Here is a 14,268-nt window from a genome sequence, read left to right as displayed (position 1 = left end):
AGAATGGAGGGGAAAAGAGAAAGAAAGAAAAAGACCACCAGGATCTAATGAGCAATGTCGCACCTCGTGATGAGAAGCCTAAGCAGAGAATCCTTGTGAAAAATGCCATCAACTTTGGCTTAAAATGGAACATCTTTGCAGTTAGAATAAACTTGCTTCTCTCTGTTGGCAATAGAAGCACATTTTTAAAATTCACTTTTTAAATTTCATATGTATTTCTCTCAAGGAATGGTTGTTTCCCTTTGTCTTTTGGAAGAGTGTGTCAGTATTCTAACTCCATACAGACTCATTCAGATGCTTACCATTAGAAACACTGATTATATGGGGATAATCAAAGCTCATGATATAAGAGGGACATTTTTACTACTGCCAGAAACTAGTGAGAGCTTTGTATTAGAAATTCTTTGGGCAGTCAGGTTTGCATAACTGCTTTTGTAATTATGAAAAATTGGTCTGTTTCTGTCCAGAAAGGCCCGAGCCATTGCTCACTGGATGGATACAGAGGTCAGAGCTCACATCCCTCTCAACACCGAGCAACTCCATGGACATGTGTATGGGGCAAGACAGTAGAGGGAAAGCGTGGGACACTGAGGTAAGATCAAGTATCCTGCACTTCACCTTAGCTGTCAGAGGTGAGTGTGGCGGAATTCATCTTAAGAACTCCGCCACAAAAGGAAAATGTAATAAGTCCAGCTGAGATGCAAGAATGTTAAGTATTCATTCACAGCACAAACTGATGCCAAAGATGATGAGATGGGATACTCTTCAGTAGCTGATGGGGTAGCTAATGTTTTCTTGTTTATTATTTCTGGTTCTAATGCTGTAATGCTATAATGTGGTGGAAAGTACAATAATAATTAATAGCAGGGTGGCACAATCCTAGGCTGCAGCAAATGAAAACCAGCCCCACTGTCAACAAGCTACATTGGTTGGTCCCTACATGTATTAAAGAAATTTGTCCCCAGAGGGGACCAAACTGGGACCTTTAGCGATATATGTGTATACACGCATATGCACATGTGTATATGTATACAAAGTTGCATTTTGAAAAACTTTTCACTCTTCTGTCTGCAATATCTATGTTAAAAAATGCCAATGAAGCCACAGGGTAATGAATCACTAACCTCTACAATGAAAAGGGCCAATAAGCATTATTACCAAAGGGAGAGCTGAAATAATTCTTGCTCTTGCAGACCTTATAGTCTTTCCTGCCATCAGAATCCTCCCTCTCTTTAATAAGCAGAATGAATTATCAAGCTTACGAATTGTGGTTTAAAAAGAACTAAGCTCTGAGAGTGGTAAGATTTATTAGCAAAAAAAAACCTAAGGGTTGGAATCAGCTGATTTTATAGACTTGTTTTTCTAAATGGGAAACATTATTAAATCATCACTATAAAATTAAGCAATTATTTCAATGTGACACCAAGTACCACAGAAAGGAAAGTCGGTTTTGTGTCCTATTAGCTAAAGAAAGGTCAGTAGGGGAAAAATTAAAAAGGAAAATTAATTTCTAAGAGTAATTATAAGTTAGGAGATACAGAGGAAAACATATCACTAAGGGGTAATATTTCTTTTTTTTTTTTTCTTTAAAGATATAAATGTCTCTTAGATTTCATTAAATTATGACCACAGGAGTACCTATTCAATACTAACCACATTATTCAGCAATAAATAATTATTGCAATTATTTAGACACTGCATTTACAGAACTTACATAAATGACCTCAACTGAGTATTTAAACTATACAAGTGTAAAATATGCTGTAGCTCAGAAAAAAAATCACTCATCTACCCTTAACTTCGACTCAAGGGGAACATTACTGAGAAAGTCACAACAAGGTGGCATCCTTAATACATAATAATGACACATGCAGGAAATGCACCATTATTTATACATGTGACGTGCTGTAAATTGCTTCCATCATCAGAACTAATTGTAGTGATTATTAATGCAGTGTTATGAACTGTCAGAATTGCTCTATGTAATTACATTTGTGCAAATGCTTCATTACCTGCCTAATGAATTTGGCATATATGCACATGTAAACCACTGTTTTTGTTAACATAATGAAGGGCATTTTTTTCCTCCTTAGCTACTGATGTGGAACTGGTTTGACCTATATTATAAAGTTCAGGCATCCACCACTAGGAAAAAAATAAGAAAAAGCTTTGATCTGGTTTATTTTCACGCTCAGCAACCTAACCTCATAATGCCAGATATTTAAATATCAGCTTCAGAGAAAAACTCTATTCCCCTTATTCAGTATGAGCAGCTGACAGAGTCAAGCTAACCTTGGTGTGTGCTTACCTGACCACTGCGTCTGACCTCTGTGTAAGTGTCTAAATAGTTGCAGGGCACACTGATGCAAACAGTGAGATCTCTAGTATTGTATGGGTATCTTAATTGCAGCCTGGAAGGCCAAATGAGTCTGCTGGCAACACGGGTGTGAAAATAACGAAGGGAGAAAAGAATGCTCTTAAATTCCTGTTCTTTGCCACACAGTTCAAGGGTATCCTGCCAAAGGAAAAAAAGGAATACATTTATCCACTTAACAACTGGCAGTGTTATTGATAGCTGTGCCTGCCTCAGCTGCTGAAAGGGAGTGTGCACAGGCCTGGGTTTCGGAGGAGACAGAAGCAAAGATGAGCAACTATGAAGCAGTGTTTGTGGCAGCATTTCCCAGAAGCAAAGTTGTTGACGGTTGCCTTTCTATTTACAAGTGTCCCTTAGGAATTACATCTGTTGCACAACTGAAACCAGTAAACGTAGGGAGTTCAAGTATAACTCCATGAATAAAAGCCACTATAGTTTCTTTGCATAAACCACTCACAGACTTTATTCCAGGCAGAAAATTTGCAAGTTTGACATTTAACAAAAAGCATACTGTTCCTTCAGATTTTACACCATTTTTGAAAAAGTCATGTTTGAAAGTGAAATTTAATCACAATTTTTTTCCTTTTGCTTGTTTGTAGTATTGGTAAAACCTCTTAGCAAAATGAGATTCTGTGAAGGGTTCTAGGTGTTTTTAAAACTACTAAAATATTACGGCATTGTCCCATAAAATTTGCAGAAATTAATTGACAGTTTTCTATGTTCTATCTTTTAGTTTAAGAAGAAACAAACATAACAAATACAACTTTTAATACAGGTAAAAACATGGATGTGTGGAAGAAACTTCAGAGGGATAAACTCTTGGCTGCCAAAAGTAAACAAGTCATGGTTAACTGAACAGCAGGTTGCAAAGTCTGAGCAAAAGTGAAGATTCTGTTTAACAAAAAAACCTGTGCTCAAGTCAGAATCTTGAGTTTAACCATTAAAAATACAAGACAAGATTCTATCCTAAAGAAACAAAGCATGAAATTTCTTCCACCTAGGTAAGGCATAGTTTGATTTTCTCAGCACTATTTTTTTCCTCCAAAGAATTAAAATACCTGACAAGAGATGTATTAATGTCTGCACAGGAATTTGCAGGAAGTTTCAAACGCCCATGGCTCAAAATAAGAGAAAGGAGAGAAAGTGTTCACAAAGTACCAAGCTTAGAAATAAGCAAATTAAAACACATTCATATATTTCTTGAACTGAAAAAAGTCTGAAGTGAGACAATAATGCATATGGGTTGCCTTTATTAAAATTTTTGTCTAGCCTTTTATTTCAGCCTTCCATTAAAAGCATTGTTGTAACAAGTTATAAACAAAAGGAAAAACACTGCAGCAGTAGAAGTTGTCTGTTTAGTCGCAAACCCATAGCCGTTCTCCCCTTTTCCCAAGAATCTTCCAGATCACTTCCTACTGCCATAATTGATGCCTTTGTATCCAGAGTAGCTGTGACACAGCTCCTTTTGTGCACAGCTCTGCTTTTCTAGGTATTGGTTGATGGAGTTTCCTTTAGAAGCAACTCTTAATCTAGCTTGCATCCAAGCTCTGCCATTATGTATCCTATGTACATGTGAAAAAATGTTAATAGTATTACAGAATCTCCTGAGTTGGAAGGATGGACAAGGATAACGGGGTTCAACTCCTGGCTCCACAAAGGACCACCCAAAATTCAACCCGTATTTCTGAGCATGTTATCCAAATGCTTCTTGAACTCTGACAGGCTTGGTGCCATGACCACTGTCCTGAGAAGCCTGAATACATTACTAGATGGCTAAAGTAAATAATTTTGTTTGCTTTTATCATGGTATGATTTGCTGACATGAAACTTGCTACTCCAGCACCTCCACAGCTGACTTGCACCAAATGTGAAGATCTGACTACAAGCTCCTCAGAGTAAGGAGAACCAGGGTCTTGGAGGGAAACAGGCAGAGCCCATCCAGGGATACTCCTGTCTTCCACATTCCTACATCTTCCTTTGCCTACTTCTTTCTCCTATCAAGCAGCACTCACACAGGAAAAGAGCAAAGGACAAAACAGAGAGTAGTACGTAACCCTTGCTCATAAATTCCCTTTTTATGCCTAACTACAAGAATTCTTACATAGGGTACTGAGGCAATACCAGAATATCTGGATGCATAAATCCACTTTATGGGAGAATGGATATGGTCTAACCTAGCAATAATTAAGAGCTGAGCAAAGTTAGTGGGCACCATTGAATGGAAGAGCATGGCTAAGTGTTTCCATAAGACTGCACCACCGGGTACAGCTGGTACAATAAACACAACTTTTTCTATCTTCATAAACATAGCTACGCACATCTCTACCTATATATTTAATAATGTGTATGTACATACTATGATCAGAACTTTCCTCCCAGTATTGATGGAAAACATGGAGGCTGCACATGGCAGACAGCACCCCGTGGCTGCCATTTACTTTGGAAACTGAAGCCAGCAAAAAAAACCACAAAGTTCTGGTCTGCTACACATTAGTCATCAACACCATCAATTCTCCCCACCAAGGAAGGGGTAACTAAAACATGAGTGAAAAAAATCCATCTTGCTTTTACCTGGTCAAAACTCTGGTAATTTTAATTCAGTTTTCAAGTACTCCTTGAAGAATGATGTGCTCTTCTGGGGCTGGAGCTGGTTCAGCACTAGTGAAGACACGGAAATACCAGTGACTTTCTTCACTCTATTGCTCGAGGAGTTTTTCCAAGGTTCCTAGCCACTTGGCTACCACATTAATATTCTGCCGGAAAACAACCAACAGGCTTATTGTGAGATAACAAATACATTTGTTATCCTTAAGACATTGTTTTTTTGTGGGTTTACAAAGAAAAAAAGCTAAGGTACTTAATGGAAAACATCATTTTATTATTAGATAAGTTGATAATGCAAAGAATAAAGTTGAATATTATTATCTACTGTTATATCTTTATATCTGTTGCAATAGCAGAGGTTTTACTATTAGTCTCTAAAGTTCCAGCCTCAATTTTGAACATAATGAAATTATTATAAGCTTAGGGTTAAGTGATATGATGGCATTTATCATATATAAAAATAACTGTAAATTGGCAGAGCACTTGAATGTAACTTAAATTCCCTGTAGATCATGGGACCTAAGACAAAACATGTCCAATACATACCGGGAGCATGACTGAAGAAGTGCTAGGCAAAGGGAAATGTTTACAGATATCCTATAGCACACATAAAAAATGTTTCATACCATTTCAGAATCTTTAATATTCTTAATATACAAAGAAATTGGAATGCCACTGACGGATCGGAAAAGTTCTTTATAAAGGTAAGCGTCTGTCTCCAAAGCACCTTCTAGTAAATGACGGAAATATCAAGTTTTAAAATGGAACTGTATGAGTTTCACCCCTACACCAGCCCACATTCTACACTTTTGTGTTACAGTACAAAAATTTAACTCAAATTGCAGCTCAGCCATAGAGTTCTCACTGACTCTTCACTACTGTGCCAGAAAATGATTGCCCCATCTTCTCTCTCCATGCAGAGGAATTACAACTCCACACACACCAGCCAAAGAGTAGGAATGTCAGCCTTGCTTTATGGCTAATGCATCACAGAATCATGAGACCTGTTGGGGGGATATTCCCAAATTGTCCCTTAATGTGGAAAAAGGAATGAAGGGATGGAAAGAGAAAGAGACTTTGATATCACAAGCCATGGCAGTAGCCTAGTGGCACCTGCGTTTTCATACAGGTTACATCCATCCATGCAAAAGTGATGAATTTATTTCCCATTTATTCCTGTGACCTCAGATATGCAATGCTTTTTTTTTAGGCTCTCCACCATCTCCCATTTTCTTGTTTAGTCCCCAGAGCAGCTAGCAACTCTGAAATACATCTGAAAATAAACTCTGCTCTTGCCCTCTCAATACTTCTAAACTCTCAATAGGAAAAGCCAGGACATTTTCAGGCCAGCTGAAGTAGTTTACTCCTATGAAATCTGGTTTAAGAATTCCTTCAGCTGTAATGTGAATGAAGAGGTCAGTTTGCACGTGTTTGCAGACTGTCTGGCATGTCAAGGCCTTTTGGTGATGTTATTTCAGTCAGTAATCAACGCAGAGTCCAGCCCATTTCCTCATTTGTTGCTGACAACTTGGTGGACAGCTGAATGAGTGTTGCTGAGTTTAAATCCAGATGAGGAAGAAATCACCTGTAATCACCTTCTAAATATAAAGGCCAGGACATACATTTCTCCTATTATTTCCAGACAAAGGAATATTACATTTGCATGAAATGGAGAGAGGGAATCTCAGAATCACAGGATGGGTGGGGATATGAGGGACTTCTGGAGGCCATCTGGTCCAACATCCTGCTCAGGCAGTTCTCCTAGAGCAGGCTGCCTAGGCTCGTGTCCAGGAGGATCTCCAAGGTAGAGTCTCCAAGGAGGAGTCTTCAGTGCTTGGTATCCCTCACAGTACAGAAGATTTTCCTTATGTTTAGATGGAACTTCATGTATTCTGATTCATGCCTGTTGCCCCTCTGCCTACTTCTGCTACCTTCTTTCAGTAGCACTGACAGTTGCAGTGCTCCTGTCAACACTGTCATTACAGCAGGAGTCTTGGTTTTCTTGGGCATTGCATTGTACGGGATTTTTTGTCTGCTGCGAAGTTTGCAATGCTCCAGAGATGATCAGAGCTGTTGTTGCTATCTTGGATGAGCAGTACTCCAACAGTAATTACACAGCTTCCCAAGAGAGGGTCAGACCCGTTTTATTAAGGTCTCCATCATGGTCCACTGAACGGAATTAGAGTTCCTAATTACATGTGAAAAGCATATTCCTGAGAATAGCCCTACCTACTCACCAGAAGCTTTCTGTTATCTCTCCTGCTCCTCCTGGGAGGGCAAGGATAACACTAAGAAAAATATAGCATACAATCTATTAATATAATGTTTACCCTGTTACAATCACGAGCAAAAAAGAACAAGATTATTAGCTGTTTAAAACTTTTAATGTAACTAACCTCCAGCATATTTTGTTTGTAATCTGGGAACATCCTTCCAACTGAGAGGACAGTTGCCTTCAGAGAGGCCATTTAACATTCACTTGGAGAAGAAGCCAGTGGCCAGGCTTGGCAGCCTTCTCAAGTTGTCCTCCACAACCATCTCCTGCCCTTGTCCTAAAGAGATATGAAATCTTCCAGAGTCTACAGTGGAAGCTTTTTGCCTGTTAAAGAAATAACTGGGGGAGAATGAATGACAGAAGGGGAGGAGATAGGAAAATTAGCAGTGCAGCAAGTAAAAAGAATGATAATGCCCCCATTAATTTCACTATCACTTGTGCAATGCATATTACTTCTTCTGAAGCACTTCACTAAACCCTTACAATTTCAACAAGCAAAATTGCAAGCTCTCAACAGTGGCCTTATTGCTGGTATTAGAAAAAGCCCGCAGAAATCTGTTCCCTTGGTTTTAAGATAATGAACCTTTTGACATTTTGATAGATGTTCAGCATTGTTACTGAGCTTTAGAAACTCTTACAGGGGGTACAGAGCAATTCCCTTATAAAAAAGGGAGCAACATGTGGTAGATATCACATCAGTTTTTTAACTGATTGGTTCAGTGGGTAAATGCACAAGTCTCTCACCTTGTGAGGCCTGAGTTTAAATTGAGCACAGTGAGGTCACAGCTGTATTAACCTGGTATTCTCACTATTGTCTGTAGGGAATAGTAATCCTAAGTACAAAGCGACAGAACTCTATACAATTGAGTATAGTTTGTATAATGACCATTATTTAGTCACAGGGGGCACAAGATTACATGAGCATGGAGAAAATTGCCCTCTGGCCCTCATCTAGTCAAAAGGTAGAAAACAGTACAAAGGAAACCTGCATTATGCCAAGCAGAGGAATGCTCAGTCTAAACATTTCTTCACACTGTAGCACTTATGGCCTTACACTTTTCATCCACCCAATTTACCACGAATATAGTGGGGGTGGAAGAAATTTAGAACTTGAATCTTCTGCTGAAAATAAACCCTGGCCAACTTTTCCGTGGTAACATGTACTCCATTTTAATGACAGATCATTCTAGAGGGCTTTGATCTGTTCAGTAAAAATACGTTCACACACACTCACGTATGTATGGGTACATACATACAAGCATATATATAAATATCATATATTGGTATGTCTACATATATGGCTCTGTATGCTCTATTTCAGTTGGGAGCTCATTTTTTCTTTAGTTAAGCATGGTTGCGTGATCCTTGCGTCAGAAGCAAATAAGAAGCTTACGTAGATCTCCATGTCTTCAAGTGGGTTGGACTGCCTCCTTTGCATGATTATACTAAGTCCATTCCTTTGCCTTCCACATATCTTGAGCTACACTCTTCAGCCACAAAGTTCTTGAATGTACAGAAAACATGTTCTTAAATCAAAAATGTTCCCTGATGTAGACTTTAAGTCAGGAAAGTGAACTGCTGTCAAAAAAGGGGAGCCAGAAGGTGATCAGTTTCTCTATGGGATAGAGATCACATGATAGAAAACTGCAACATTTGAAAGAGAAGGACCTCTTCAGTAACAGAATCAAAGAAGTCATTAAATGCAGGCAATACTGTCATGTAAAGCCAGGGCACTTGGGCACAACAAACACCCAGGACAGAAAAACTACTTTCTCAGAAGGCATCTAAATGGATAAGAACAGTGATGCTGTGGTGTGAAGGTTCAGGCCTATGAGACCACCCCGTAGGATCAAAATATTAAAACAGCACAACTAGAAAGTAACTGAGATAAGATCGGATAAGTATCCACCATTGAATCTTTGTTGAATAACAGAATTTTAAAAAAGGGATACAGAATTTTAAAGAGAAATCACAAACACATATTTCCAAATATGCCACAACTCATGTCTCAACAAACCACTTCTTAGTAAACTCTCGCCAGCAGAACAGTCTGGGAATAGTCACAGGAGTTGATTTCAAATTCTGGTCAGTCACCCAGTTCTGTAAGTTATTTGTCTGCTTCTTAAATCTCTTTTGTTCTCCATGCTGATACATACAAGCCACTTTCACACATGCTCACCCTGGCAGAGATCATCAGATTTCATACCTAGGAGCATATGTCATTCTTTCTGGATGGACTGCCCTCAGTATGAATGTTCTCTGAAGAAAGCTTCCGTGTTTCCATTCCCAGGAGAGCTCTTATTTTTTTGGATATTTTGAGTCCACCCACTTTTTCCCCCTCTAGGTGGATACTTCAGCATCTTTATCTAACTCCTTGAATGCATCCATTACTGCCACAGCCTGGAAACATAACAAAGACAGAAATGCAGATGATACACTTTCACAGAATCACAAAGAATTACATAATCTTAGGGGTTGGAAGGGACCTCTGGAGATCATCTATTCCAATCTCCTCCTAAAGCAAGTTCCCTAGAGTAGGTTACACAGGAAGGCATCCAGGTGGATTTTGTATATCTCCACAGGAGACTCCACAACCTCTCTAGCAGCCTGTTCCAGTAAACAAGTTTTTCCTATGTTTTCTTTCTGTGTGAAGGATGAAAAGGGAAAACAAATATTGATACTTTCAGAAATATGTAAAAAAGTCTGGCTTAACCAATCACAAAAGACTCAGGATGTACCTTAAGATACTAAATTATACACACGCAAATACTATTATTTAAAAGAGTTGATTTTTGCCTGTATTTCTATACTGTCTCCTTACTGTTAAATATCAATATATACCAAGATGGAAACCTTGTATAGAACATTTAATATACAAAGAAACAGTACGAAGATCAACAATATCTTTCTAGGAGACTGAACAAACTGCAGTATAACAGGATTTCCTCGCAAATCACAATACAAAATGGCTGAGGAAAAATACTTTCAAAAAGCAAAGACAACTCTTTGAAAGCATCACTATTTCTACCACAAATTCCTACGGAATATATTACTTTATCTGAGATTGCCTAGTTGTAGCATGTCTCCAGAAATAACATAAAAAATGATTTAGAACTGAAGAGCAATTTTCACAACCTACTCTAATGGCACTTCATGACTGAGTACTTAGGAAGTCAACAGGACTCTTGTAAGTGCATTCAACTCTGAATCAAAGAAGGAAATCCAGTTCAAGTACTTCTACCTCTTTATTTCTTAGAAGAATCTTGACAGTGTACAAAATTGAAAAAGGCCATCAGACTTGGTTCAGAGCCACTTCAGCCTTAAAGTATTCATTACTCAAAGTTTCACTGAGTAGGGAGCTCAGAGCAACAAGGACTCCTACGGCTGATTTTTCTGAATCTCTGACATAAGAATTTACATCTTGTTTTAAGGTTGCTTTAAAACACTAGCTTGAGATCTATTGCAAATGGAATGGTATTCAGAAATATTCGTTATAAAAGATTTTGACAGATTTTTCCAAAACCATTTCTTCACACATGCACAATTGAACTTACCTTTACTGTTAAAATCACCTTGAAAATCAAACTCAATCTGACAGTCATAGATTTTTGCAGAATATAAAACTGTTGTTCAGTTATGTGCTGAATGCGAAATTCACCTCAATTTTAAGATGAGCTAACCAATATCAGCAATTATTTTTCCCTAGATTCTGGGAACATAAACCAAAAAAAGTAAATCTTGAACACTGAAAATAACTTTACAAAATCTTGGCTATACTGCACTACCAAAAAAGTACATATTTCTGAATTCCATCTAATTATCTTCAAGTATCCATTTTATGTCTCAAAAGACAGAAGTACAGGTCGTGCACATCTGCCTACATCATCTTTCTAGACTGTTTAGACTGCAAGCTGCCACAAACCTTTGGGAAACTTGCCATTTCTGAGTTGCTTTTTTGGTAGTGGTAGTGATAAGTTTCTTTATATTGATAGAGGGATAGATTCAGTATTATTTTGATGGAAATTTAGACTTTGTAGAAGTAGGCTGCAAAACTACAGCAACTGAAACAGTTCTTGCACATGAACTGAATGCATATCAAAAATGGTTCCTCTGTTTCTACTAGGGTTTCTTCTGGTTGTTTTCCCACTTTAATTGCATATATACCAGAATTCTGTTTGCTTTCCTGCATGCAAGATAATCACCTTGTTTATGAATGCAGGCTTCTAAGAAGAGATGTCCAAAGCCATCTAAAACATAAAGCACTAGGGGTTGAACCACTTCTGCCAAGAAGCTTTTGAGGAAAATTTCAGCAATTCAGGAGCAAGTGCTGCAAACAGCTGTACTCTTCTTCTTCCTTATTTAACTCAGCAGGTGTATCCCTCTCACTCAAGAAAGCCAATCATTTTGAGTCCTTCCTCATAGCATCAGTAGTTTGGAAGATTTGCCACAGTGGATTGTTCATAGAGAATCCCTGACAACTCTTCCTCCCTGACCCTGCAGGATGGCTGCACAAAAGGCAGGCAAGCTTGAGGAACACAGTCAGAAAACTTCAATAGAATGGAGGCAGCCAGCAATGAGACATTGGTGTGGAGGTACTGTGTTGTGAACCAGCAAGAGGTCACATAGCGTTCTCCTTTCTCAGACTCACAATATTGTCACTGTAAACGTCTGGTACAAACAATGATCAATACATTGGACTTCTCTGCTGGAGGCCAAGCACTATATTTCTTGCACTGTGAAACCAAATCAAGAGAGATAATTGTGTAACTTCAGTGAGTACTGGTAATTGGGGCTGATGCTGCCCAGGCTATTACTAATGAAGTAAAGTGATGGTTATTGGTCTGTAATGCTCGCTGTTCATATTACTTTGAGTTTCATTTTCTTTGACTTTAGCTATCTATAGGATGACAGCTGCCATGACAGGTGCCCCATTTGTTTTTTAATACGCCATGATTATTACACACAATTACCAAAACATTCCTATCACTACAACAAAAGAATATGGATATACTCTAGAAAACTATTTAAGAAAATAGTAAATATTTAAGGTAAGAAGCCTTCTGTTTGGACTAACATTAGGGAAACTATTCTCTGCAGTAATGTGCCTGTTACCTTGTAAAAATATGGCAATTTTTCAAATTTTATTATGGTAATTCTTTTACAAGTACTAACTCAAGCACCTAATCAAAAGGAAACAAAATGATTATGTGACAATTCCTTACCAAAATAAGAAGCTGTGAACATGTGGGCGGACAATCATTTCTCCTGCAGTTGACTTGAATTTCTCTTCAAGTTCACTGTCACCTACAAAAGTGCTCTGGGCAGCTGACAGACTGAGCAGCATGTTGTCCTCAAGCTGCTTGGGCTTGATTTCAGAGACACTCTTCTGTTTCGCCAGTGCTGACTAGCGGGGAGAAGGAAAACATTGCATTTAAGCAATGAAAAGTAGCATTAAAAATAATGTTTTGTAGCATTCGTGAGCTGCATTTTCCATTTAATGCCATCTGTTGATTTAATTTCTGAGAGAGAGAACTTCTGGGACATCAAAGCAAGAATGTCAAGGTCACGGTCAAAGAGAGCGCAGTCAGCACAGACTAGAACATCAGCTCTTTCCTAAACTCCTTCTTTCTCAGACCATGCAAAACGATTGGGATCTTGCCAGAGCTGACAAACAGTGATCTGTGTATCAGCTGAGAAAACCAAGAGTAGCTGCAGGTTGAAGAACCCCACTTTGGCAGCAAGCAGTGTGGGGAAATATGGTTGTAGTCTGCTCTGATGGACAGACCCTCTAAAAGAGCAACAGCTTGACTGGTCTCCTTGGGATTTCCCCAGTTTGTCCCTCACACCAAAATCCTACATGATAGCGGTGTGCTAAGCATACAGCCCCATGTGGAGCAATGTGCTGATGGAGAGAAAAATAGCCAGATGCTTTCACATCATGGTCCCAAGCATTCTTCTAAGGGTGATTAAACTCTCTGAACCAGCTTGCCCTTGCATGAAGCAGCAGAGATGCCATGAATTTTTGCCAGTAAAGTTTGTAAAGTGCATGAGTTAACCAGACAGACACATTAGAGAAATAGGAAGCATTCTTATTATTCATTTTGTATCTGTAAGTATATTTTTTATTTTTTAGCTCATAGATCAGTCTGCTCAGTGTCCCCTTTATAATCATTTATACAAGTATTTCTGCTCATAAATTATTGTATATTTGTTATGACTGCAACAACCACAGAACTACATCTTTGCAGGAATAAATGATGATTTATTAACCAAGTGCCCCAGGTCTTAACAGTGCCATCATAACCTCTTATAGACTGGCATGAAATTTATTTGCACTTATTGGCTCAAGATCATTGAAGCACAAAGCACTGCAGAGGGCTTTAATCCTGTACTGTAAATTAAAGGCAATGCACAGAGCAAACTGAGCAGTAGAAAGAAGTGTGGGAACAACATCACAATGAATTTAGTTTCTAGCAGAGCTTTAGGTCGAGCACAGCTCTCTGGGAGCACAAATTTGAGCAAATCTATAGAAACACTTTCTACAATTTACAGTATCTGACCCTTAAAATCTCTTTAATGTGTGGGTTACTAATAGTTATTGTACAGCAATTGCAAACAGGCATATTAAAATCTCAGGAGCAACAGAAAGATCAAAATATAGTTTTTACCGTATGGTTTTCCAAGTCAGGCCTTTCAGCACTCACCACCTCAGCCAACAGCTGTTCTTCCAGCCTGCCCCTGGTATCTGTGAAAATAATGAGAGTGGTCTGAGCCTAAGCTCTGGCTTGCAGGGAGGGTTAGCCAGCTTAGTGTGAAGGATGAGATGGAAATTCCTGTAGAATTCACACTTTTTTTTTTTTTGTCTTCAAGCTGGATAGACTTGAGAAGGAATAAATTGCACAAGAATGGGGGAAAAATCATAAAAATCATAATTGCAAAAGATGGGTATTGTATAATTTTGGCAGAACAAGAAACAGATACAAACCAAACTTTATGTGTCTGCAGCTTAAGGAAC

General features: G+C 38.5%; 1 protein-coding gene across 1 annotated transcript in view; it reads right to left on the bottom strand.

Moving 5' to 3' along the window:
* The window catches only part of DNAH11 (dynein axonemal heavy chain 11), a 120,433-nt gene continuing 107,488 nt past the window's right edge, over positions 1,324–14,268 (bottom strand). The window contains 8 exon segments of the mRNA XM_021385495.1: positions 1,324–1,362; positions 2,309–2,575; positions 4,957–5,127; positions 7,458–7,504; positions 7,507–7,577; positions 12,476–12,657; positions 13,922–14,028; positions 14,031–14,123. Of these exon segments, the coding sequence (XP_021241170.1) occupies positions 1,324–1,362; positions 2,309–2,575; positions 4,957–5,127; positions 7,458–7,504; positions 7,507–7,577; positions 12,476–12,657; positions 13,922–14,028; positions 14,031–14,123 (977 nt within the window).

Source organism: Numida meleagris, chromosome 2 (assembly GCF_002078875.1).
Source record: "Numida meleagris isolate 19003 breed g44 Domestic line chromosome 2, NumMel1.0, whole genome shotgun sequence".
NCBI lineage: Eukaryota > Metazoa > Chordata > Aves > Galliformes > Numididae > Numida > Numida meleagris.
Note: the sequence above shows the minus strand (reverse complement) of the source record. Positions and strands in the feature narration are given on the sequence as shown.